The 26,654-nt window shown below is 40.7% G+C and overlaps 1 protein-coding gene across 2 annotated transcripts in view; it reads right to left on the bottom strand.

Annotated features, from left to right (window-relative positions):
• man1a2 (mannosidase, alpha, class 1A, member 2) overlaps positions 1-26,654 on the bottom strand; it is a 133,533-nt gene that overhangs the window by 49,415 nt on the left and 57,464 nt on the right. For both annotated transcript variants that reach the window (XM_037109377.1, XM_037109378.1), the window contains exons 5-6: positions 12,670-12,788; positions 1,905-1,985 (exon numbers count right to left, since the gene is read on the bottom strand). In XM_037109377.1, the coding sequence (XP_036965272.1) occupies positions 1,905-1,985; positions 12,670-12,788 (200 nt within the window). The remainder of the gene's footprint in view (positions 1-1,904; positions 1,986-12,669; positions 12,789-26,654) is intronic.

The following is a 26,654-nucleotide window of genomic DNA, read 5'->3' as shown; positions in this document are numbered from 1 at the left end:
CTTAATTTAGCCCTGCCTCTACTCTTCTTGTCTCTCTCAACCACTCCCTCCCCTCTTTCCTCCAAACCATACCTCACCCTCCCTTTACAACTCAGTCCCTCCATTCGACAAACATGGCTTCATTGCCAACAACGTGCCAACGTCCGACTGGGGAAGACGCTGATTAACTGTGAAAACATCACCCTCACCCCTGTCTTCTTCTTCGACCCTTCAGTCTCTCACATGATTTCTCCTTCTCTTTACTTTCTTCATAACCTCCGTCTCTGCAGGGAGTGGGCACTGTCTCGCAGTTACACACAAACTCCCCCCCGAGGAGCTGCCCAGAAGCAACCATTCATCCCACTGCTGGTTGACAGGAGCAGTTGAGGGGTTAAGTGCCTTGCTCAAGGACATGTCCAAGGAGAGTGAAGAATGGCTCTCACTTGCTTTTCTCCCCCCTCGGCCATTCATCATCCTCATTCTCCACTCCCACCTCTTTATCTGTACCCATCACCTTCACACACCCTCCACTCATCCTCGCTGTCCCGCCGCAGTTGTTCCTCCACCCTCTCCTCCGTTCCCTCCATCACTGTCTCTCCTCGGAGCCCTCTCATGCTCCATCTCCCTCCTTTCCCACCACCCACTGCTTCTATTATCACTCGAGTGGGCTCTGATGAATGGCTGAGTTTGATTTTGGGGGAGGAGGTGGAATCGAGCAAAGGGGACAGGAGGAAAAGAGTTGTACAGTAAAAGTGACATTAAGTTTTGCTTGGGAGGCACTTTAGCTGATGTTATTCAGAGTGATTTAGCAAAATCCTCTTTCATGTGTTTAAAAAAAGCCAGCACACGATCGCTGCCTCGTTCCTTGTGGTCAGGCAAAGTCTGACAGATATTTCCAGTGTTGAGGTGTTATTCGTGGGAGGAAGTCAAACTTATTTTGGAGGTGATTACATCATCTTTAACTGATTTAGCTTGTTATGTGCATGTTTTTCCTACTTTACAGACACTTGTTTTTATAAACTCAACATCACTGATGTCATCTCTTTAATAAACCTCACTTACAAATATGAGAAATATATTATTTCCTCCCCCACACAGGTACAAGTTCAGTTCAGCTCACCCGATACAACTGCATTGTTTCAGTAGTTTTCAGGTGAATTTTTGACGGCTGTGGTATGAAGAATAAAGAAGCAACGAATCAGACGTTTTCAGACAGGGTTTTAAGTAAAATGTCTGGCTATAAAAAAAAAAAAGGTTTCCTCAGCGATATATTGGCCAGCACTTGCCAAAAAAACATTATAACAAAGAGCACAGTGGATGTGGGCGTTGAACTGAACATATATTTAATGTATTTGTTCCCATTACAGTGAGAGCACTGCTTGGCTGGGTATGAAAGCTGGGGTGGACAGGGTGGACAGGGAGAAGGAAATAGAACAGAAAATGTTACATGGCTGGATTCAATTGGATTCAAGGACTGGAGAGATGAGAAGAGGTGGAGAGAAGTGGAGAGGATAAGAAAAGAGGCAGAAGAAAGATGCTTCCATTCTTTCTTAGTCCCTTCTGTCTTCTACCCAAAATGTTCCCGTCATAAAAACACAAATACCACTTCTCCACAGGTCAAAAATGCCACTTAAATCCGCTGAGATCAGGCAATCAGGTGTGCAACGAGAAACTCGGTAAAAGGCAAACTCTGCATTTACACCCAGGTCAGTTGGAAATTCAAAATGTAAGACCCAGGTAAACACGTTTAATTCCGCTCTTAAATAAAGAAGGAATTTGGGATGCAGTCTATTCCAGGACGTTATATTACTGGACACAGTGTTGGAGGTTGAGCCCCCTCGGCTGTTCAGAATTTATAAATGAGGTTCATCAAATTCCTGCCAATTGCAGACGCTTCTCATTCGCAATCTCAGGTGAGCACTTACTTCCTGTCCAGAGAGGTAGTAGGCAGCCAGGAGTCCTCCGATGAAACGAATGTTGACTTCAAATACTGACACCTCGGCATTCTGGGAAAACAAGATAGCACAAAAAACAAACATAAGTCATCATAAACAATTTATTGGACTTGACCAATTTGATCTAATTTGTGTAACTGTCAATCATCTTTAGATAGTTGTTTAGTTGGAAGTTTTACTGCTCTTTAAATCTGACTTTCTTTTGGAATAAGGGTTTTTCTGCTCAGTAAGGGTCTTCTATACTGCCACTACAGATTGGGTTTCATTAAATCTATTTTTCTACAACAGTGTCTGTATCAAGTGGTTTGCAAAACCTTCAAATAAAATATGAAATACACATTTATAGGAAGACAGGCTATCCCATCGAAATTAGCTTAATATGAGGTAACAATTCACAAACATTTACAGCTTGTTTTTTATAACTCGGGTTCCTTAACTGTCTCTCCATTATATATAAAATAAAGATGATGACCACAAGCAACATCTAATGCTATCTCCATACCTCCTGAAGAACAATGTTCTACCTGTTCAGGCAAACACAATAGTTCATCTGTCATACCAGAAGTGCCTAAAATCAGCAACTCTTGTGTACACACACTCAGAGCTCTATATATTAAGACACTGTTTACAATTCTGGATTTTGGAACTGACCAGGGGGGATACCAAATAAGACACAAGAGCTGACTGCAATAAATGCCAACACGACTATGTGACAGGACTTATTGCTGATATACATTTGTAGATAAATCACAGAGAAGATGAAAATGTGACACAGTAGGCCAATGGATGAAACGCCAGCTGGAGCATTTATATTCCTGATCGAACAGACAAGTGACAGACAGTTACTGTCGCTGGCGTTAATCGACAGTTCTGTAACCGGCCTACAGATGGATGTGGACCTACACAAAACTGCAACTGAAGACCTTCAACGCTCCACAGAAATAAAGAAGTTGAAATTAAAGAGTGACATTTACTACAACACCCCACACAAGGCTTATACATCTTTCTCACACTTACTAAGCCCACAGCTGTCACTGCTATTATTTTGCAGCTTACGGTTCTACGAGGAGAGAGTGTGCTGGTGTTCAGCCTAATTTCTTTGTTAACAAAGCTTGGCTTAAAGGGGGCTAAATCTCAACAGAGTCGACCCAAAAGAAAAATCACCCTCCTGCTCGTCCTGCAGCTTTCTCAGGGACCACTGCAGTCTTGCTGGAGTACTTAAGTGTGAGTACTCCATCACTGTGAAGAAAATCATGTGAAAATAGTACATTTCTCTATAACCCACAAATTCCTTGATGCCATGGCAACATGACAACACAAACACCTTGCAGCCCTGTGCATTCAAATGGTGGGAGCTACTTGCAAATTATAATGTGACCTTGTTCTGATATTTTCACAAAAGAAATAAAAATATACAGGAGATGAGGACTTTACCTGCACAGCCCTCTAAAGAGCAGTCTGAATGACCCCCACTTACAATAAAAGCACTCCAGAGGGAATACAGAGAGAAGGAACTAGCGGAGTAGAACAGGAACAATGTCTGAATTTTAAACATGTTCAACTGTCTGCGAGGTTGGATAAAAGATGATCATGATAGTGGGTTACACACCGATTGGTCCGCTGTGACCGGATGAGGTCAAGGTAATTTCAGGCACAGGTTTATGCAGACAGCGTTCATAAATTGGTTTGATCCTCAACTTAATCTATCCTTCAGTTTTGGAATCAGCAGTGGTGGCCAAATCATATTTACCCTCAGCTTCCAGCTATCCTTCAGTAACCTACTCCATCCAATCTCTGCCTCTTGCCCTATCTGACAGCGTCTATAGCTGTCATCACATATTATGTTGCTAGGAAGCCTTTGCAATAAATCTATATGGGGAACTGCCAGTCTTCTTGGCATCCCTCCTCCCACAGGACTATTTCCAGCAGAATGTTCTTCTTATCTCCTGGGGACAACAGCATTAAGTCTGGGCATAGAGCGGTGTGGATCATCTGTGGAAATCTGAGCTTCCATTCACATCGATCCTCTTATCTTTATAGTCTGCAAGCCATATGTAGTAAAAGTTGTATTTCAGCATCTTGGACAAAACAGATCTGACTCCCTCCTGAAACAAAGGGGACTGCTCTACCCGCATCTTTACAAACTGGTCACTTCCACTCTGAGGCCAGCAAAAGAAGACAAAGCAGCAGCTTCTACAATCGACCTTGAGTGAAATTGGTTTTGCACATCGTTATGACGTGTGACAATTTCCCAGTGTCACTTGCAGCTGGGTCCCCCACTCAGATCCCATGTGTGCAGTTGTGCTGGCAAGGAGAGAGCACTGAATACTGACGGTAAAGGGAGTGAGGTGAGGGATGGCTTTCATCTCCGCCTACTTGATTTTGTTCTTTAGATTTGTCCACTTCGTCAAAAAGCCCCTGAGTGCGAACCTCAACCACTCTTGCAACTTTTTTTTCCTTAAGGGCTTCCCTCCTTTCCCTATCATTATCTATCTTTTATTTGCATACTTACATTGCATGCATTTGTTATATGGTCAATACAGTTTGCATTTGTCTTGTAAATGTCTCCACTTCAAACAAGTTTCCTCTCAAAATTGAAAAAGTTGAGCACATTAGCAAAAGTACCAACATACTGCCTTCATTATGAAGCGAGTAAAAAAATCCCACTATATTATAGTGGGCAAATAATCATCAATCATCATTCCATGCATCATTCTGAAATGATGAATGTAAGTGGGGAATGTGACCTTGCTGGATTCTCCCCTGATCAGCACCTGATTATCTAAAGACACACCTGTTAGCAATGAAGCATGGAGCAAATCTGATGAAGCTACACACAGACAAATAGTTTGTTCCCTCTTGTTTTAATCTAACTGTTAATGAAATCATGTCAGTTGTATCCTGGTGTGCACTTCTGATCTACTGCACCCTGAAGAGAGGCACTGCACGGGATATCTTCTATTAAAGCAAACTGGTTGAATGAAGTCCTTCTAGTTATGAAGTGAGAGGCGCGGGGCGGTCAGTGTTGCAGTCAGGCAGTTAGTGATCATGTGTTTTGGAGGACTGAAGTTGTTTTGTTGTTTCTACAATCTTACCGATCCAAGCTTTGACATAAAACAATGTCAAAATTAACAAAACAAAACACTCTTTTTTAAGCAACCAATGATCTCAAGAATGATGCTACAGTACATCAGGATGCACACCACAAAATAACAGAGGCTGCTAAAGTTATGGGTTTTATGCAGCCCTGAGTGGAAGTGTTGTTGAACTGAGTGATGAGGGGATGGCAAGCTTTCATAAAGCTCAAGGCCAACTTTGTTTGGCAGCATCCATCTATCTAACTCCCTGTCTGTCAGTCAGCCTCACTAGCTACCCATTTACAATTGTAGTTTAAGAGGCCAGACCCCAATGAGCAGGAGCGCTATAAAACAGCCCTGATTTAAAAATGCCTGCAGTGGACAAGGATAAGATGGAGAGGAATCACAAAGGTTGTGCAGTAACGCGTTGGAGCAGCACAAAAATAGAAGATTTGATTGGATTTAAAGGACTTGTTTTGCTCTGAAACAAGGCAGCAGTCAGTTCTTACTCTTATCTTCTATCACAAGATAGCTTTTAATGACATATCTTTCTCACTCTAAAACCTTACCTCCACGTTCCAGCCTTTTATATCTTCTCTATTAATATCCACCAAACAACTGTACAAACAGAGATCTGTCAACCAATCTTACGAGCCTTTTCTTTTTGTGCCATTTGCTGTCATGGATTATCATTGTTTATTTAACTGGATCTTATCACTGCTGTAAAAGTGACATTCCACTCTTTGGTGAATATTCTGATTAATGTCTGGGCAACCATGGCTCTGAGTCTCACTCCTTTAACTACTACAGCAGTTACTACCGGTACTTTTGCTGATCAGCTGAAGTCTATCATCTTAATAAGTGGGGGCACTAAACATGCATTTAGCATAGCATTTCAATTCGTCAAGTTGCCAGAAATCAGCAGTGATAAGTCAAAGTTGCTGTATACATATAACATGATTAATTTTTCCCATTCACAGTGTGTGGTGTGCATCTGTGAGTTGAACTATGTAGCCTAACACAAGGTTCAACTCAAACCTTTCACTTGAGCATGAGAAAATGTGGTGATGGTCCTTGAGGTCTGAAGGCGAACAACAGAAAAACATGTCATCCAGACGTCTCAGCTAAAATATTTAATATCGCAGTGAATTGTCATTCCAGGCTACAAGTAAGAGTCGGGGAAGTCACTGTCAAATGTCTTTCACCTTAAGCAAAAGGATAAGGTGATGGATAAGGGATGGGAGAGGGGGCGTCTAATCCTGACATGACAGTGTTCACCATGTAGGACTATAAAAACTCAGAAATGTCATGAAAGTAAGCAGCATAACTCTAAAACTTATGAGCACAGTTTGCCCTGTGGAAGACATCTCTGCCTTTCTTCACATCAGAAAGAAGTGCGGCATGTAACATTTAAGTGCCAACATTTTCACCACACAAACTGCAATAAAGAAACTGGAAGAAGGAACTCTTGCTCCTTTATTATTAAATCCTGTTAGTCCAACTGGGCCGAAACGTACTCCTTGACAGCCAGCATTAATTTATCTCTCCATCTCTGCCGCATCGTCTCTGATCAAATCCTCAATTTAACCAGGGTTATTAAAGCGTCAGTTAACAGAGTCCATTAATTTGGTGGATCTTTGAGCCTGGCAGTGGATGCAGACCTCACGCCGACACATCCATCATCTGAGGGCAAGCTGCAGTGCGGGGGCCCCACCAGGACACTGGAGACTCCAACAATGACTCACGACTTGGCTCAATCTGACATGGCAGCTATTTAATCATTCATTAGAGGTGGAGCTGGTGCTAGCAGGTGGGTGGCTGAATTGAGAGGTGGTGGAGGGAGGGTGTGACACACACGAAATGAAAACGTGCATACATTTGTTCAAAACATATGGGGGCCATTTTGACACACACACAAGTGGAACATCATAGACGACATGCACTTTATTCAGCAAGACTCTAAAAATGTAGTGGATTTTACACCTTTTTACAATAGTTGAAATGTAACAGTGGTCACTTGCTTATGTACAGTAAATGTCTTTAATTTCAGTGGGAGATGATGCCAACTTGATGATGTAATTACTCAGTATGGCAAGTTCGAAAACTGGCTTCAAAGCCTGGAGCTCTTCCTGGGGGCTTGGTGCTGCTTCTCGACAGGCTTCTGTACCTTCGTCTAATCAGAAGAAAGTGGGCTTTTAGGGAGAAGGGCCTTAAAAACACAGGAGCTAAGACAGCTTGTTACATATAGAGGATGAACTAAGAGTCTGTGTAAATAGCCCATATAGGATAAATAAATTATTTTTCTAACTGTAAATCATGCAAAGCTACTCTTGTGGTGTCCCAGAATAAAAATATAGGGATGGGAATGAGTGTAATAGGTCCCCTTTAAACTTGACTAAGAGTTATGTCCTTAATCTTGAAAATGTAAATGCAGACTGTGTCCTTATTTCTGCCTCTGAGCGCTGACTGGTGAGACTGGGTATAGCTGCACACTTTAGATTGAACACATCTTTGAATTTCATGAGGGCCAAGCTTATTAACACTCTTGATGCCAATAATGCTGCCAGTTCCACTGCAAGCTTAAAAAGTCGCTCCCTATGAGCCAGGCAATTACCTGTTTTGTTTAAGGCCTGAGTAAAAGCCAGAGAAATGCCATGGTCATATACTGTTCAGATTCAACCTAAGCTATCTTAACCTTTCATGAACGTTACAATAACTAGAAGCTAATGCCTGAATCATTTGCCTAATGCATGCAGGTATAAGAGCATCAAACCGAGCTGTTAATGAAAACATGGCAACACACCTCCCTCCTCCTCTTGCTCGTTAACAGGCGCTTCAAGCCTCATCCTCTCGTCTCTCCTCCTCCCTCTCTACCCTCTAATCTCCTCTCTCCACTCCCCTCCTGTGTAACTAAAGGGCTTCTCCACTTGTCGCCTGCCTCTGATTCTTACTACTCAATTCAAACACATCTGCAATTTTTCCACATTGTCTCATATTCCTGTCACCGTTATTACATTTGTAATATGTTTCATAATTCTACATCACTGTGTGAGAAATCAAACAGTTCTTTAAGTAACATTTTTTTATGAACACTATTTAATGAATTCCATTCAAGAGATCAAATTCCATTGTCAGGTGAATATGTGTAGTCTTATTACTTTATGCATTACATAACTATTTTGCAGGGTTTGACAAAAAGAAAACGACCAAACTTGCCCACATCTAATCTACTTTCTTTTGTTCCATCCCACAAACATCTTATCGTCAGCACTTTCTGAATCATATCCTAACGTACTCCTTTTAATTTTCCACTCTACTGACCTCCACAGAGAAGAACCATATGGAAAATCCTAACCTGATGAGACACTAAGGTAATCTGATATACAAGACATAATGGATATTATTTTAAAACTATATAAAGCTCCACAGAGAGCCTCTTAACACATCCAGCTAACAACATTTGCGTCAAGAATCACACCTCCTATTCTCAGACACAGTGACACCAGGGTCCAATAAACCCATGGCCCGATGGCCCAGGGTCACTAAAAACTTACCCAGGGCAAGTTGACTGCCTAGCAACTGGTCAATCTGGGCCAGCAAGTGCATATGAGAAGATCATGTTTTCCTTACCTTAGCCTACAATTTGGCTACATGGCATAAGCATTTTTTTTACAGTGCCTGTAGGTCAATGAACAGAAAAAAACTATGCTGAGACACATTTCTAGTCACGCTGTGCTGCTTCTGTCCTCCCGTCTGCTCTCTGTGTCAGAGTTTGATCATCCGTGAAATGGACAGACACACACACAGCGACAGTGACAGTGACCCAGGTGAAGTGTAGATAAAATGTTACACTAGGCTAATGAGTGTTGTGTAGTGGAAGCTTTGAATAATAACCAAATGGGTGTTGTTTACAGACTTAACATTTAACTTGCAAATATGCTGCAGTTTGACAAAGAACAAGGTAATCCAACAGACTTTTGCACCAGACTTTTGTCTCATATTTATAACACAACTAACTCTAGTGCCAAACACTGAACAGGTTACTTAAAAATAAAAGTATTTCCTGTCAACACAGTCCATAGTAACACTGATTCATTACCATTAGCCATTCAAAGCACATTTTGCTGGAAATAGTATTATAAATAGTGTGCATTCCCTTGTATTTGACTTTACATAAAATAGAGAAACCTACATTCATACACTGCGTGCATTTACTGATCCAATAATGTGCCTTATTTTGTATATTTGTGTAATATGACAACTTTATCATATTATGTATACTTAATCACCATTGTAAAAAAAAAAAAAAAAATCTATTTTTTTGCCACCTGGCAAGTTAAAATGTAAAAGGGACCAGTAAAACTCTGATCTACTGGCCAAGTAGGCCAGTGAGGAATTTTATTTACGTACATTGAATGATGTGATGACACACAATTGTTTAGATTCAGTTGTTTTTTTCGGGCAGGAAAGTACTGTGCTCCGGGTTAGGGCTTTTCTCAAGGTGGCTGACCGCTTCCGCAGACACTAAGTGGGAACTTCTGAAAAACAATAAGTGAACACAGGGCCTTACACTTCCTAATGTACATCAAATATGCCCATTATGACTGCAGATCTAGCCTGTTAATCATTATCTTTAGAAGTATTGGTGTCAGTGATGACCAATATTTACAATAACTGTGATATTAAAAAATGTGATTATTATTATTGATGTGATGTGGTGACTATAGACATATGATTATATTGTCTAAATAATCAAGCACCTCGTAAATCTTTTTTTTTTTTTTTTTTTTTGGTATAAGAGGTGGTGATAATGGCCCTTCACAATGGTTGCCAACTGCCACACAACAGAAATAAATAAGAAATGGCTGCACAGTTAACAGTTAGCTAGCTGTTGTGTGGCTGCTACTCATTAATTTACTACTGTTGTGAAAAATCATGTGAAAATGACAAGACATTTATGCTTATATAGACTCTTCACCTCCCTACACTAGTATAACGAATTTAATAATTTGACATTAAGTGTTTTTTACTATAGCAGGTAACCCAGTAGTTGTACTATAGCAACACATACACAGACCAATGACGTGAGGTAAATGACATTGATCCGCTTGTTAGAATCGAATCTCAATCGAATGTCCTGCTTGGAAACCCTGATTCCTGGCATTCATGTAGATGCTACTTAACACACACCACCCAGGTCCCCACACACTATGTTATGGACCAAGTACATCCCAAGCCCAATCCATGGAGGCCCTACCACGGAACAGGCTTGGGTCCGACCCACCAATGCATGGACACAGGACCTCTGGGGGTGTCCTGTGGTGTCTGGCAACAAGGCTTTGGAAGCAGATCTTTTGAGTTCAGTGAGTTGCGAGGTGGGGCATGCATAGGCTTTGTTCCAGCTTGGCCCACAGATCAGTAGGACTGGGATCTGGGGAATTTGCTGACCAGGTTACAGACTTGTCGTTCTTGTCACATTTCTCAGGCCATTCTGGAGCAGCTTTTGCAATGTGACCGGGCATACTGTCCTCTTGCAGGAGCTACTGTCATTGCCATCAGGGCGCGCAATTCGTCTACAACGGTGTTTGGGTGAGTGTCAAGTGGTGTACATAAGAATGCAAAGACCTGGGATTATCCCAGCAGAACACTTGATTGTAACAAGATTATAATGTCATTCACCTCACCTATCAGTGGCTCTAATGTAGTGGCTGATTGGTGTATAGTTTAATTCAGACACCAGCGCTGTTTGGAGCGTTCCTTCCTGCTCAATCCAAACCCCGTCCTCCTCAAACTGAGACTAATCCTCACTAGTCTTTCTTTTTTATCATCTCTCTCTCTTTCTATGCCAGATGCTTCTTCCTCTACATTTCTCTTGCTACCTCCTCTGTTCTCTACTCACCCTCCATCTCTCCCTCATCCTCCATTAAACATACATTTTTTTCTCTTTCTCCATCCCCAAGTCCTCCCTGTATCTCTCTTTCCACTGCCTGACCACAGTGATTCAGAGGTTAATTAGCCCTCCAAGTGTCAGACTGTTAGATCCCCTCTGTCTACCTGCTAGCTGCCCTGTGATTGCCTCAGTAGGGGGACTAACAAGCTTGTGTGTTAAGACATTGGAACAGGCAGAAAGTAAGAAAAGAAAAAAAAAGAGAAGACGGAGAGCAAGGAGGAGGCTTGTTCAGAATAATGATTGTGAGGGAAATTTAGGGGAGACAGATCTGAGAAAGGGGAAGCAAAGGAGGGATGACAGCTTGGCTATAATGGGAAAGCAGAGAGAAGGGGGAATATTTTGATAAGTGGTCAAGCAGTTCAAAGGAAAAAGGGAGAGAGAAATGACAGGTGGACTGATAAATGACAAGCGACTGTGAATAAATGTGGGTAGAAGGAATAAAAAAAATGACAAGACAGAAAGAAATGGTGAAAAGGGATATAATTTGGTTAAGTAGACAAAGGGATAAAACAGGCTGGGGAATGATGGAAGGGTGGACAAAGTGCAATAAAAGATGCAAGGCCATATATGAATTGCAGAAGAATGAGAATTATGGCGGAAAAAGGAAAGGATGAGGGAAAACTGCAGAAATAGGGAGATGGACAAAAGGTCAGCTGAACAAAAAGAATTGATAATGTCAGATGATGCATAGAGGGACAGATAAAAATTGTGATTGTTAAATGCAATGAAACACAGGTTGTTACGAGAGAGAGAGTGTTTTCCAGTACTACATCCCTCCTGTAAATGCACTGATTGAGATATGGAGCCCCTCCTATGCAGTTGTTCGTAAAAGCTTGTATGTGCACCTGTTTGTTGTGATGTCATTCAGTACTGTGTCAGTTTCGATTTTTCAACAGGCCGCATCATTAACAACAAGCTTCCTCCACACGCAGCTCACCTGCTGTTGTGAGATTGGAATGGCACATGTAAAGGTTGACAATTAAAAACTTCACTATGTAGGCAAAGATCTGAAGCAATTCTTAGGAAAGACAGTTAGGATTGGTCTGAGCAATAAAAAAGGTAAGGCAGTATGCAAGGAACAAAAAAAATTACTGAAGGGAAAAAAGGGTGGATGGAGGTGATTGACAGGCGGAGTAGAGGAGAGGGAAGCTGGTAATGGGAGCTGACCACTGAAACAGAGAAATAAATGGGGAGAGCTGCTGGTCTGATGGACGAAAGTGATTGAAAGGGGAGGATGTTAGCAGAAGAGTGGGAGATGATGGAGGAGGAAATGTAAAATAGACATGGACTGAAAGACAGATTTGGATTTGAACCCCACTTGAGCAACACCTGCATTCCATCTATGGTGCAATAGTGCTGATGGCAAGTGTAAAACCATGTCAAGAAAACTGCAGAAACTGAATTTAAATTGCACAAACTCTTGGTTTCTGTTATCAGTGCTGATTTACCAGTTATGGCTCTCGCTGGAGAGGGCAGGCTATCAAAGTGATTGTCAAAATTATGCATTTTGCAACTGACCTTGATAAGCACCTGAGGTGTGTACCATGGCGAGGTTTATTCTGCCCATCAGCAACACTAGCACTCTAGTTACACTGGGATGCAGTATACATATTATCAGATCTAAAGAATTCCTGAGCATATTGTCATTTTTCAAATATTGTTTTATACATATTCATGTGTGTAAAATGAAGGTAGGTACTGTACACACCACACCGAAGTCCAGATTCTGTTCAATCCACTCCTGGCCGTCCTTGAACTCCTCGTGCAGACCCATGATGTAGAGGGTGTCTAACGCATCCACAATGGTCGCCCCTAGTTGGGAATTGCCTGTGCAAGACACATGGTAAGACAAATACAAAAAATTAGATTCATTTGTCCAGTCACACACTAAGCAATTTGCTTAATAAAAAAGCCTGCACCTCTGGGATTTATGAGTGGAAAACTAATCAAACCACAATGGGCCTAATTTGTGAAGGAGAAAGTAAGACATTTACTGCACTGAAATATTAGGAAATGCTCAGATGAATTTTAATATATGCCATTAAAACTTAAAACCATCAGAGACACAAACATAGAAAGAACAGGAGCACTCCATATAGAAATAGCTTCACTTTGATGCTATGAGAAGACAGTCACTAACTGAATCAGGTGATTTGTTCAATCAATGCAAAGATGACTTGGATGAATGGAGCATTTGACTTGCGATGAAGCTATATATAAGCCTCTGAGCAGCAAAATCAGTGCAATGTTATCGCCCAACTTTTGTAAGGCATGAGGTGACCACATGAACACACGCTGTGAAATAGTTTGTTCAGTCCCTTCTGTACGAGTAATCTTTTATTTTCTTACACACTCATTCGCTTTCAATTCCTAATTCTTCCACTCTCTTAAATAGTTGTAGCTGTAGTGTATATTCTTTCTTCTCTTGCAACCTAGTGGCACAAAGGAGGAGAAAGACACACTGGTGTGTTCAGATGCTTCATTACATTAGAGCTGACCAGAAAATCACTCCTCCCCTCCTCCCAACCTTTCATCCGATGCTCTCAGCGTCCCCTGAGGGCCAGGGCAGAGCTGGTGCACGAAGAGACCACTGAAGTTTGTGGCGAGAACAAGAAAGAAATATTGATACATGAAAGTAAAAATAAGAAAAAGAGAAATATGAAAGTTGCGGAGAACAAAAGGAAGTTGTAGACAGAGGGCGAACAAGAGGGAGGACAAAAACAAAAGAAATGTGAATTGAGAAAACAACCGAACTAGTAGAGAGACAAAGACACTATAGAAATATAGGGAGGACTTACAACACTACTGTCAACTGTATTGTAGTCATTCACCAAACAAAATAAAAGCCTCTCTCTTTCCTTAAAGGATGGAAATATTGATTGAAATGCAAGAAAGAAAAATACTAAGACAGTTAAAGAACTATTGACTATTATCATATGATCAATATGCAACATTTCTAACTCAGCAGGTAGAAATGTTGCAAATGTTGCAGCTATACGAAGCAAAGGAAAATAAATTGGGTATGCAGCTACTGCTTATTTGTCCTTGGAGGCTGTTCAGTGCCTTCCGGATGTTCAATTTACGCAGCTGTTTGAATGTGAAGCTGCATATTAGAAGATGTATGGCAACTATCTATCAACCTGCATCTGCTTGAACATTGTTCAGGCCAGTTTTGAAAATCAGAAATGTTAAAACAGACAAATACAGTGACTGCTGATTGACCATCAATGATCAAACAGCCCATAACCCATGCAGATAAATCATAGTTATTTTGTTTACCACATAAATAAACTGTCTTGCTGCCCCTTGTACAAAGTTGCAACTCATCAGTCGCCACTGGTTCTTCTCACCGCTGTATTTTCACACTTAATTCTGTTCATCAGTGTAATATTACTACAGCTGAGGTCAGCAACTCTCCAGGCCCAGCTGTGGGAGTACTAATAATGAACCACCAGTAATGTGCTTTTTATATTCTCCATGCTCTGATGGTACTGTCAAAATCACATTCCCTGTGCTTGTTAGTTATTGTGATGCCAAAATCCTTTCAGGAAACTTTTCACACTTGGCAGACATCTTGGCTATTACCCCATGCAGTTATGGGCTAATAAGACCAGGTCCCAACTAAATGAGCGGGAAAAGAGCCACAACTTTCTTGTCAGTAGTCACTGCGATGTAAAAACTACAATCACCACTAAGCTCTCATAAAGCTTGCTTAAAACATTGAGTGACTTCACTCCAAAATAAGGTTTACAGCAGGTTTTCCGCAATTTATACTTAAATTTATAATTTAAACTCATATGTGCAGAGCGAGTTCTCTTAACACCAACTCCTTTTACAATGCTGTAACACTCAGCTCACCCTGTCAGAGCACTTGAACAAAGACAAGTTTAACACCGTCTTTCAATAATTTCACCTCTCTCTGCTCTGAATTAATTCAAAATGACATCTCCACCATGCTGCTTTTGGCATTGCAACAACAAGATTGGCGGATATGTTTTAGTTTAGTTTTTGTTTGGTTTGGTTGTGATAAAGCAGACAACTGGCTTTTAGGGATAATTGGCGTGATATGTGTCATGCAACTGTTAGCTCTGGTGTTGTATACTTTTCTATTTAAATGCTTTGAGTGGTTTGTCTCCACTCTTCTCTGGTGCCACGCAGCAGCTGGCTAAGTGAATACAGTGAATATAAATCACTGCATCTCACTGCTTTAACAGATTCATCAAATGTATTACTTTGGACAAATGGTCACTCTTTCTCTTGTTACTGATGGGTACATTTTACTGCTGTGGCAGACAGTCATGTCATCATATACTCATGATTGTAGATTTGAAGTTATGCTGATGAGCAAAATGATTAAAGAGAGTTACTCATTAGTGCAGATGTACATTCATGGTGCAAGCACTTTGTCTGACAAATGTACAGAGATTACAAAAAGATGGGCTCCAAGGTAGTACTGTATGTTGGTGTAAATGGGTTCATATCTATCAAGATGACCAAAAACACCTCACAGAACTCTGATTTCAGGCAAAGGTTTTATTATTGTTAAATTATCTGAATAACAACTCATGCATTAATTCTACTTTGACATCAGATAAAAGTTTGCTAAAAAATGTAATGCCTTATTGTTATAATTCTACTATGGCATTAGCACAACATTCATGATGTAGACTAGTGCTCAGCAGTACTGCCTTAAAATTATTTCAACATTTTGAAGCCCCCTTAAAAACACTTCATAATTGCTAGGACTTTGCAAAAAAGACAAAACAAACATTGCAATATTTTTGACCAAATACCTCAATATCAATATTGTAACAAAATTGTAGGGATGACTGTTGATGCTTTAACATAATACTAACAAACAATGACATTTTTGAGAAATCATCTCATCAGTAAAGAGTAGAATAGTCTACAGAGTTCACACAATGACCTCACTTGGTAATACAGCCTTTAAACCAGGTAAAGACATCACATATGCCTTATCATGATTTAACGATACCCAGAATCTAAGATGATGTATCGTCTCATATCAACATTCAATAAATACATTAAATATCCATATATTTCCCAGCCCCTGATGTAGACATACAGCTGTTGAGTTGACACGTTTTCCCCTTTTTGATTAAAATCATTTAATGTCAACATATTGATCTTTACTTAAATCAAGTCCAACAATAATCTTTGACGCATTAAGGAGTTACACCAGTCTCAAGATTAACATGTAAAACAATGCAACCGAGTGTTCCATGATATCAGATATATCAGATCATCTTGATAGAGCTGGCTGTGTTCGGTTCAGTTCAATGGACAACATATTTCAGTGACTAAAGTCAGTGGCACTGCCCTTTATATTCTTCCTCATTTCATGTCAGCCACAGCGTGTTCTGCTAGAATTCCTGAGCCTGCTGCTGTCCCTCCTTATCTATGACTCAATTCAAAAGGAGAGCGTCTGGCTTCATGCAGGAGCTGCGGTGTTATTATCACTATAGACAGGGACCTCTAAATCACTCTAAAAATACACTGCAGTCAGGCCGGCAGGGCTGATAGCAAGATGCCCTGGCCGCCTGCCGGATCTTCACAGATTGGCCCGACTGTTGGTGGAGCAGAGCCCCTCTGCTGCACGGCTCAACCCTCAACCCCCATCCCCCTCCCTTCTGTCACTTTCATCACCTACAGGTACGCTTTAGGCACTCATAGCAAAGTGACACCATTGAGGCAAAGATAGAGGCCTGTCAAAGTTCTTAAGCCAGAGAATATTGCTTTGATGTCAAGGTTTTGTGTAACAGCTTGTGGATACAGAGCTCCCTGTGTTCACAACAGTGACACATCTTTGTCGCTGCTGTGAAGAGAATGACATTACTGGGATTTAGCCATGATTTTTCTCCCAAAAGGTGCAGTCCCAATTGTTTTAAGACGCCCTCCTCATCACTTTATTATTGCCAGCAGACAAACTCAGAGTAAAACTGACATTATAAACAAAACCACTGGACACAACGTGGCTCTGCTCTCTCGTTAACACTAAAAACATCACACATACTCTCACGACCAATTTGGCTTAAAATTTTGCCTTAAATTATGGCATAGGTATAGAGAACTGAAGACCCTCCCTCTCTGGAATCACAAAGAGACATTACTTCAGAAAAAATGGGTATGGTGGTTGAAGGCGAGAGACAAATACATTTCTGATCCTTTCTGAATTGTGTCATGAATTCCACATATGCTGTTTGTCAATTTAAAAGATAATTCTGCTATTTTTTTCTAATCATGCACTCTCACAGTCATACCTGTCTAGTATTATTACAAATTGCAACTTTCTTGAGTTGAAAAACTAACCTTTAAATTGTCAAAACCTTGTATGTGGAATTCATGGCACAATTCAAAAGTGATTTGTGTCACATTATTAATTACTGCATTTTGTCTGAAATAAGCTAGAGCTTCTTCACTGGAAGGTGGAGGGACTTCAACTCACTATAACATTGATTTTGTGACTGAATATAGTATACTATAGTATGACCCGAGTATCAAGTAATGACTTTATTGCTCATTATTTGCATACATGTTGATTTATGATGTGGTTGAGGTTAACAGCAGAAACTTTCTTCTATTTTGGTGTCTTCCAACTAATCAGGCTGCCAACGCAAGCCTCACAATACTACTGCTAAACAACAAACAACTTTGTATAATATGTATGTATGATTTTCAAATGTTTACATGATACAATTTTCATAGGATTGTTTAGATACAGAAAAGTATAAATATGAACTAGGACATGCAGTATATCATCTTCAGAGCACGGCATCAGATGTAATCTTTATAGTTTTAATGTAACTGCTCTTTGCATTAAAAGTCGTTCAGTTAAATCCTCAATAAAGCTTTGTGGCTGTGTTACAATGTCTTGTATTTGCTACTTCCATTTACAGTGTTAGATGTAAATGTTACCATTTCTCTTATCTATCTGTAAGAACTTATTAACTGGCACTTGGCTCTCATTAATCAAATTTATCTCCCCTCCAAATTTCTTAAATCATCATAAACTTCAAACCTACCTAGAATGTAAATTAGCAGTTTATTCATGTTTCTATGACTCGTATGTGTGGTGTGTTTTTTTCTCAACCTTGAAAAGTTCTGCTCACTTTAATATTTGGATATAACCTTGTGAGCAGTCTCCCCTCTCCATTTCCTTTCTGCTCCATCACATGCTCCGTCTTTTCATCTACCCCTCCTTCTTCTACCCTACCATCTGTTTGTTCTCATTCATCACCGTCGTGCTGCGTTTTTTCTAATCTTTTCCTGATCACTACATTCAAAACCTGATGCATGAAATCTCCTTTCACCCTTCAGTCGGGTGCACTTCTGTTGCCAATCCACTCTCCCTGAGAATTCTCCTGCTAAATCTCCCTGTTTCCTTGTTAATCTGTCTCGACGCTGCTTTTACCTGTGGTCAGTCCTCATATCCAGGGTGGTATTGTTTCACTATCTTTCTTGTCGACACAGCACTGTCTGTTGCTGTCAGTCTGCACCATCCTCTGTATATCTGAGTGCTGCGCAGCCTTTCATACCTCGCCAACTGCCATCAAATGAAACTGAATTGGCACTTCCAAAAGGTGGATCTAGGGTTGCCAGGCACTGCTTATCTGAGACAAATTGGCCAGGATGATGTTTATTTATTTGGGGAATTATGGCCATAGCCTCATGCATACACAATCACTCTCCTCTGAAAGCTTAAACACACTTACTCTAACTCTCTCACTCTCTGAACACAGACACATGTACGCCCCTTTCCCACTGATTTCAATTACACCACACACCTCCTGATGAACTCTCTTCCACTCTCCAACTTACTACTCTCCATTTATTACAATCTCACTCTACCCTCTCTTGCTCGCCTCATCCACTGTCTTTCTCTCTCGAAAATCTGCGCTCCCAGTCTGGGTCCCTGTAGCGGTTTCATTAGTCGGCAGGTTTCAGAGCTCTCCGGTATGAATACACACGAGGCAGGAAAACGTGATGTCATTATTCAGTCTGCATTCTCTCTGTCTTGTAAACTGTCAGCTCTGGGAGAGTGGGAGATGATGGAGAGCTAAGGTAATAAAGTTGATGGGTGTGTGTGTGCATGTGTGTGTTTGTGTATGTGTGGTGAAGGTTTAACTTGAGCTCCAGAGTTGATGCATTGCTTGGACTCCCTCTTGTTTTCACTATACATATTGCTAATGCCCTCTCAGATTTTTGCTTTCGCCTTCCTCCTCTATCCTATTTAGGTTGCAGTCTTAACTGTTGAGCTCCTTCTGATGTCCTCAACAAGCAATGCAAATTTCAAGTCATTTCTTTATCAATAATTGGCTGGATCAACACTCGATTAATCATTATTAATTCATGAAATATGTTGGAGAGTTTTTCTTTAGCTAACAGTTTTAACCACTCACATCTATGTTCATCTATGTTCGATGTCAAAATCAGAGTTGGCTACATTAGGACATAAAAGAACTGATAAAGTAAACATAAAGTTGCTTAGTTTACATGTAAAACACATTTTATTATATTTTTACCTGCCATGATTGTTGATAATTACATTTTTAGTCAAGTCAAGTTCAATTTTTAAAGCTGATTAATATATTAATGATAAATCATTAACAGCCTTACCAACCTTACAACCTCACGGTCTCTTCACATCTGCTTTCCTTCCCTCTGCCTACATTCCCTCGGTGTAACATGCAACACAACTGCGTCCTGATGCTGAGCAGAGGTACGTGAGAAAATACTACTGGAATTACAGTGAAGTGGCCTTTTTTAATGATAATATACCACTGTTTAAGAAAACAAAGTCAGCTGACAATACCAACCACTGGATATATCAGCTGGGCTCCAATATGAACAACTTTGCTCTAAAAATCACACGCAGACTGATTATGCTTACATCATCCTTTATTAAAATTACTGAACTGTCCTGTTGCATTCAGCACCAGCCTTTTAGCTTCCATTTACACTCACGGTCTGCTACACAATATGATGCAAGCTGTATTGCATGCTTTAACCCTACCTCCACCTTCGCAGTTGCTCCAGGTCCACCATGGCATGTAAGCCGGTCATCTAATGAGCCCAGTGGCAAAAAAACAAAGCCAACTCCAGGCCAATTTAGACCAGTCTAGCTGGCTGTGGACAACTGGTTACCAACTTATTTGGCACCAGACTGAAACATCTGCTATCTTCTGTTTTCCACCTCAGAGGGTTACTGGTCAAACTGGGCCTTTCGCTCAACATGAACCACCTGCCTAAACCCCCGCCTGAATGTCTCCAGGCCGGGTGCCAAACGGCCTCAGTCTGGACTGGTTTTACTGTGGAGTCATTTTATGGCACGCTGTTCGCTCTGCTATTTCAAAGAAATTGAGATAAATAACTTCTCAGCAAATTGTGACCTGTGTCACTTCCGGTAAAACTAAGTTTAAAGAATCTACAGTGAGGTCTATAAACTTGAATTTGCAAAATAAAGTGCAGAGAGACTTTGATTAGCAGAAGTACAGTATGGTTGTCTCGTCTGAAGGACCAGTAGCTGTATCCAAATCACTTTTTGGGGTAGAAACAAGGACAAACACTTGAGATGGGCTAAGAAATCTTAGATTTTCACAGTGGATGGTGAATCCAAGTGATCGATTAGTGTCAGTAAAGGAAGGGTGTATGTAAGGAGACTGACAGGAGAGAGAATGATACCAGTGTTTCAAACCCACAGTGAAACATGACTCAAAGCTTTGACACAACTACTTGAAGACCACAGAAGACCAAGGAGTCCTGACTGTCAGGGACTTGCCTCCACAGTCACCTGACCTCAACTACACTGAACATGTATGGGGGCACCTGAAGACTGAGAAAGCCAGACATCACAAGTAGCTCTTTGAAACAGTGTCAAATCATGCTCTCACAACATGAGTCAGCAGGTTTTACACTAACTTAATCCATGCAGCTTAAGTTCATGTTGTCATTAAAGCAAAGGGGGGACAAACAAAATACTGAGATATTCTGAAATTCATGGATGTTCTTTGGAGATTCAACTTTTCATTCAAAAGGATATTATCATCTGTAATGAAAAAACTTGTATTACATTCGAAACAAATGCAAAATAGAAGCATTATGACTAACAATTTGAGTTCTGAATTTCACTGCACATTTGGTAGACCAATATTATATACGGTACAATATGTCCAACTAAGTGCCAGTGCTTCGAGCAGAGATTAGGCAGAATCACACGGCATGAATCCACACACAGCATGGACTGTGGGTAAATCCCTATAATTCTTCTAGAGCAGTATATAATGTAATTCACTGCAGAGTCTATGTTGAATACATAACTGTAGTAAACCTGATGGCTCTGTAAACTTCTGTGATTCGGCCTCTCTGCTTGAAATTTTAGATAGTAACATTAAGAATCAATGAGCGCATATTTCAGCTTTCGAAAAAATGAATTACTCTTGGAGAAAACTAGAGCCCTACCAATTTATTGGTTGTCTGATATGTAAAGGATAATGAAAAGAACGGGAAAATCCTTGCTGTGACAATGTATACACAAGGTGGTCTGACTGGCAAATTCTGATTACATCAAACATCAGAGCCAAATATATAAGTAGATGTTAAAAGGATAACTAAAAATGCTGTAAGGTGTAAAATGGATCCCTGTTATAATCTACACATGTGATTAACTTCATCCCATCTTGTGTTTAATCTACCTATCTGCTCCTTCTTTCTCTCTTCACAAAGGTTTGTTACCTTTCCCTCACTCTCAACTTCTCAGCTGTGTTTGGGCTCATATTCTTCTCTTTCTCAGTTTTATATCAGAACCTCCACCATTATTCAATTTATCTAGAGTGGATCTTGAATTTTTTTTATTTACAGATGATTAAAAACTAATTGACTTAAATGATTTATATCAGTACTGTAAAACACATAGTATGATATTGATCTCAATAATGTCAGCTCATTTCATGGTTCTTTTAAAACCACACCATCCAGATGTTGCCACACTGATTGAAGACAATATAAAAATAACTACTGTGGTTAATATTACTTATCTGAGGCCTGTTCAAAATGGGCAACCCAACACTTCAACCGCCCAGTGTGAAGCAGATGGGAATAACGGTTCTCAAGTCAGAAGGACAGACATTCCTTACTTCATAGTAGGATAAAGAAGAAGTGACTCAGTCCCACAATGTACTGCGATAGCAATATACTGTATATGCACATATGTAACATATACAGCAACCATAACATGCCATTAGAAAATAAGTTCTTGAATTCTCACAGTGGTGACACAAACATGGTACAGGTAGGATCAGCCTGGTGAAAAGGGGAACTTCTCTGTCCCAGCTTTCCATTGTCACCAGCTCCCTTGAGTCTGTAACCTGGCTAGTTATATCAATACTAGTAGAAACCCATACAGCATCAGAGCAATGTAAAGATGCATTGTCTGTAACTCATTCAATTACTCAGTGGCACAACTTTGAAAAAATACAGTTTAATTGTCATATCGTCACATATAATAAAAAACTTAAGCCTGCAGGTACGAGCTTACAAGGTAATGTGTTTCGTGAAACTTCCCCCCCTTTCCTTTTCTGTTTGAAGGACTTATGCACATTCCTGCTGGACTCAGCAGCAGGCAAAACCTCCTGTTTCCTGCTGTCCAATTTGGCACCAGCAGCCCTGCTGAAAGTTTAATCTGAAAGGAAAGAGGGGAGTAAGGGAGGGCCAAGTCGAAGATTTCTGAAGGAAATTTGACATCTTATAGGGAGCAGAATTCAATTCTCTCCTCAGTCCCTTTTTGCACTGCAAATGTGTCAAACAAAGGTCTACAAAGCTAGAAATAATGAGGTGGGCTGATACATCCAAATTGAAAATATACAAAATACTGCAAACAGGAGGAGATGGGAACTGAATAAGAGACATGTTCCTACCATCCAAATGCAAACCAACACCTTATAGGTGGAAACACCAGCAACATGCTGAAACATCTTCTGCTGAACATGGGCTTCAAAACCAGGAATGACATGTGTTGTACCACTGTTTCCTGCAGCAGCACGTCTATTATGAGGGGTAAATATCATATGTTATAATATTCGCACCACACAGGCAGGATTTTTCTTTATTATTCTCGCATTTCATCTCTTTTAGATGACAGATGGACAGACGGATGCAACAGCCCGCTCTCAGGCTACCGGCAGATGTAAAGGTTGCTTTTTTTTCCCCCTGATACTTTCAAATTCATCTAAGAGATTGGAAGGTATCAAGTGTGACATAACTGCCGCATTTTGATTAGGAATCTAACACACTAAAGCCATATGGTCAATCTAAATGATTTACTCAAAGTTTAATAGCGGTACCAAACTGAAAAACAATTAAAAGGTCAACTAGTAACGTTGCAACTGTGTACATGCACGCATACGCAAAAAGTTAAATACTTCTAAATACCACTAATCCTGCTGTTAACTGTGATAATTGAAATGTAACTCTCATTTAAACTGAATCTGAACTGAAATGGTGACAACCCTAATGAACACCATCATCTCTGTGGCTCCATGAGTGCAGCGGTAGTTTGGCGACACTAACTGACGGGGGTGGGGCTTAGTAAACGGTGCATTTAATACCAGCTTTGTATACAAACAAGTATTTCACTCTGCTCTTCCAGCACCCCCCCCACTAACATGATCTCTGCCTCCCTCTCTCCCTCCCTCTTCTTCTGTCATGGAGAAAGCCACTCTGGACCCTCAGGCAGTCATTTTAAAGTGATCGTCAGTGAAACCTCTCATCCCACTCCCCCCCTCCTACTGCCACATCAGGTCTTGAAAGGGGGAAAAAAGTGTCCAAAGCTTGATGTGTGGTCTTTTCAAGCATGTTATTGTTATCAGTTCAGTAGCCTGTTGCATTGCTTCTCATCCAACACAATTCAAACTTCATCAGGAATTACATAAAATGTGTGTTGATCCAATTGTTTTGGTAGGTGGGAGACTAAAATCTAATGTTTCTTTATTGCAACTTTCAAAATGATACATTAACTAGTAGTACACCAACGCGAATGTACTAGAGCCATTCATACCAAACACAAATTAAATTCTACAGTATCCCCATTCACACAGAGAAGCCACAATATTACCACAGTGGCGGTTCGACAATTTTCCGCTGTTGGTCATTTACACAGAGCGAAGCAGGACCACCTTAAAGACAAACTGCTGTGTAATTCACACAAAAAGCTGGTGCTTCAGCTCCTAAAGAGGCATGACGGTACACGTCATGATGATGATGTTTGTGTGTTGTCAAGGTGTTTCCCCGGTACCCCCCTGTCCCCCCTGATACGTGCAGCCGACTTATTCATTCACACTGGTTCGGTTAGCCAATACTATGCCTCTGATACTACCTCCAGTGGTGTATCAGAGCCGGGGCAACTTTTCACCCCTCGCTGCTCCGAGAGATTCCCACAGAGGTGGAGAACTGGCGCAGGATCCCCGCATCCAAACGGCACTGTGAATGGGGCCAGTGTGTCTGATCCAGTGGCATTTAAATAAACAATGTACTAACAGTGAACTGCTTCCTGCTTCAGTCAGGTGACAGCCACAGTAGCCATTGACAATGATGTGGAGACAAATATCTAGAATTGTAAAACTTCTTTTGTGTCACATTTGTCTCAACTCCATTTGTGTAAAAACGACATTAGGAGCATGGCCTTTACTGGAATCAGCTGTGATAAAAAATGTATACATAAATGGAAACGGAAGGTGCTTTGGATAAAAGCTTTCAGCTGACATCCTGCTGTGTTCACAGACTTTAAGATAATCACTAAAGTAGTACTTTAGGATTACCGTCTGAAGGCCATTCAATGTCTTGCCTTGCAATCCATCTATTGTGACAGTGCACACACTGAGCACCAATATACTAGAGCTGAAGACGAGTGTCTTATGGCTGATCACTGCACCGCTGATTTACTTTTAAATAAGTAGATCGACACTACAGTATCTCAACACATGCCACATTTTTCTTAAGGGACGTTTCCCTTGTTTTTTTTTTCTCACACCACTAAATTGTCTTCCCATCCAACACCACCTCCCTTCCACACTGTTTATTCACTTGCCTTAAGAATTGTGTCTCATCTCTTAGACCAGATTACTACTTTAACGGGCCAATTTGCAGAGCTTAAAGTGAGGATGTGTTTAAGCCCGGGCACTATATGATCATGTTTAGGTGTGTAATGATTAATTCTTAGGAAAAGCTTTTGAATCTGTATAGTAGATCGTCTCAGTTGGCAGCAGAAACGCTGCTGCACTGACTCCAACGTTATCCTTTGGGGCAACTATGACTATCAAAGTTATACTTCAATGACAGATGAGGTTTTTATGTCAAATCTGACATTACATAACATAAATCATTCCCAAGGCGAGAGACCCTTTTGATAAATAATAAGATCTTTTATGTAACCAGAAAACACAAGCCTTGCCCAGGGAGAAGTCCCGCTCTGATACGTTGAGAAAGAGGGGTTATTGGAGTTGTTATCACATATCTAGATTGTTAGTGAAATACTAAACCATGGAAAAAAAAATGGAAAAAATAAATTCCTGCTGGCAGTTCTTCAGGGTTATCTCCAAACTCCTCTTTCCAACTCTGACTCGCCTGTCCACTTTCATCTTCCTGCAACAACTCATCTCTTGCATGATTTCAGCCTGAGACTTCTCCTTGAGCAAGCCTTTTGTTTTGTGGTAACATTAAGGATCTAATTATTCAACTACAGGGTGCCCCAGTAGCTCATGGGAGCATGGGAACCATGTACAGAGGCTTTGTCCTCGCTGCAGTGAGTCCTTGCTGTAGCCCTTTGCTGCATGTCATCACACCTCTTTCTCATTCCATTTGCTGTCATCTCTCAAGCTGTCCTGTCAATAAAGCCACAAAATCCTTAAAAAAACAAAAAACAAAAAAAAAACACTATAATGATGTTGGCACCTTAGCCTTTGTAACCTTTAGTAGATGCAACTTTGATAGTCAGAGGTGCCCCAAAGGATGACAGTGCCACCATTTTGGTCATGTTGTTGTTGCTGGGACAAGTGATATACTGAACCGATTACAAAGCTTTTGCCAAGTCTGCATTGACACATTTACACACCAAAACATGTCAATAAGACACCCACATTCTCCTTAAAGAAGGGGGTTACCAATAGACCAGGTGCACCAACAAATCAACACTACACTACATGACTAAACAGGAAGGCAGTCATGGGACTTCAAGTTCCGTACCTGTTGGGGGCTAGCAGCAGAGTTATGGACCTGATGAGCCAAAATCAAACTAAATTTGGCAAACATCCGATTGACAGAAGACATTTTGTCGCTACTTTAGCCATCTTTCCAGTAGCGTAACTGATTTGGCCATGTATAAAGTATTTAAATTGCATTGATTTCTTTTATAAAGGCTCCCACACCACGGAAGTTTTGTGTACATACTGAGTTTTGGACTGCCTTACTGTATACTGTATAGCAACACATAAATATGTTATCCGTTTCTGTTTCATTGGTCTTCACCCATGGGTGCATTGCCCCGGTGCTGCTATGCAACTTCTTTCCAGGATGCAATGCACAGTTTCGCCCTGGGAGCCAATCACGTGAAGACATGACCTAGTTGCTGTGGGGGAAAAAAGCAAAACAACGTAGCTGTGAGCATGAGCAGACTGACTTGAC

The sequence above is a fragment of the Acanthopagrus latus genome, chromosome 9 (assembly GCF_904848185.1).
Source record: "Acanthopagrus latus isolate v.2019 chromosome 9, fAcaLat1.1, whole genome shotgun sequence".
NCBI classification, from domain to species: Eukaryota; Metazoa; Chordata; class Actinopteri; order Spariformes; family Sparidae; genus Acanthopagrus; species Acanthopagrus latus.
This window is presented reverse-complemented; position numbering and strand designations above follow the sequence as displayed.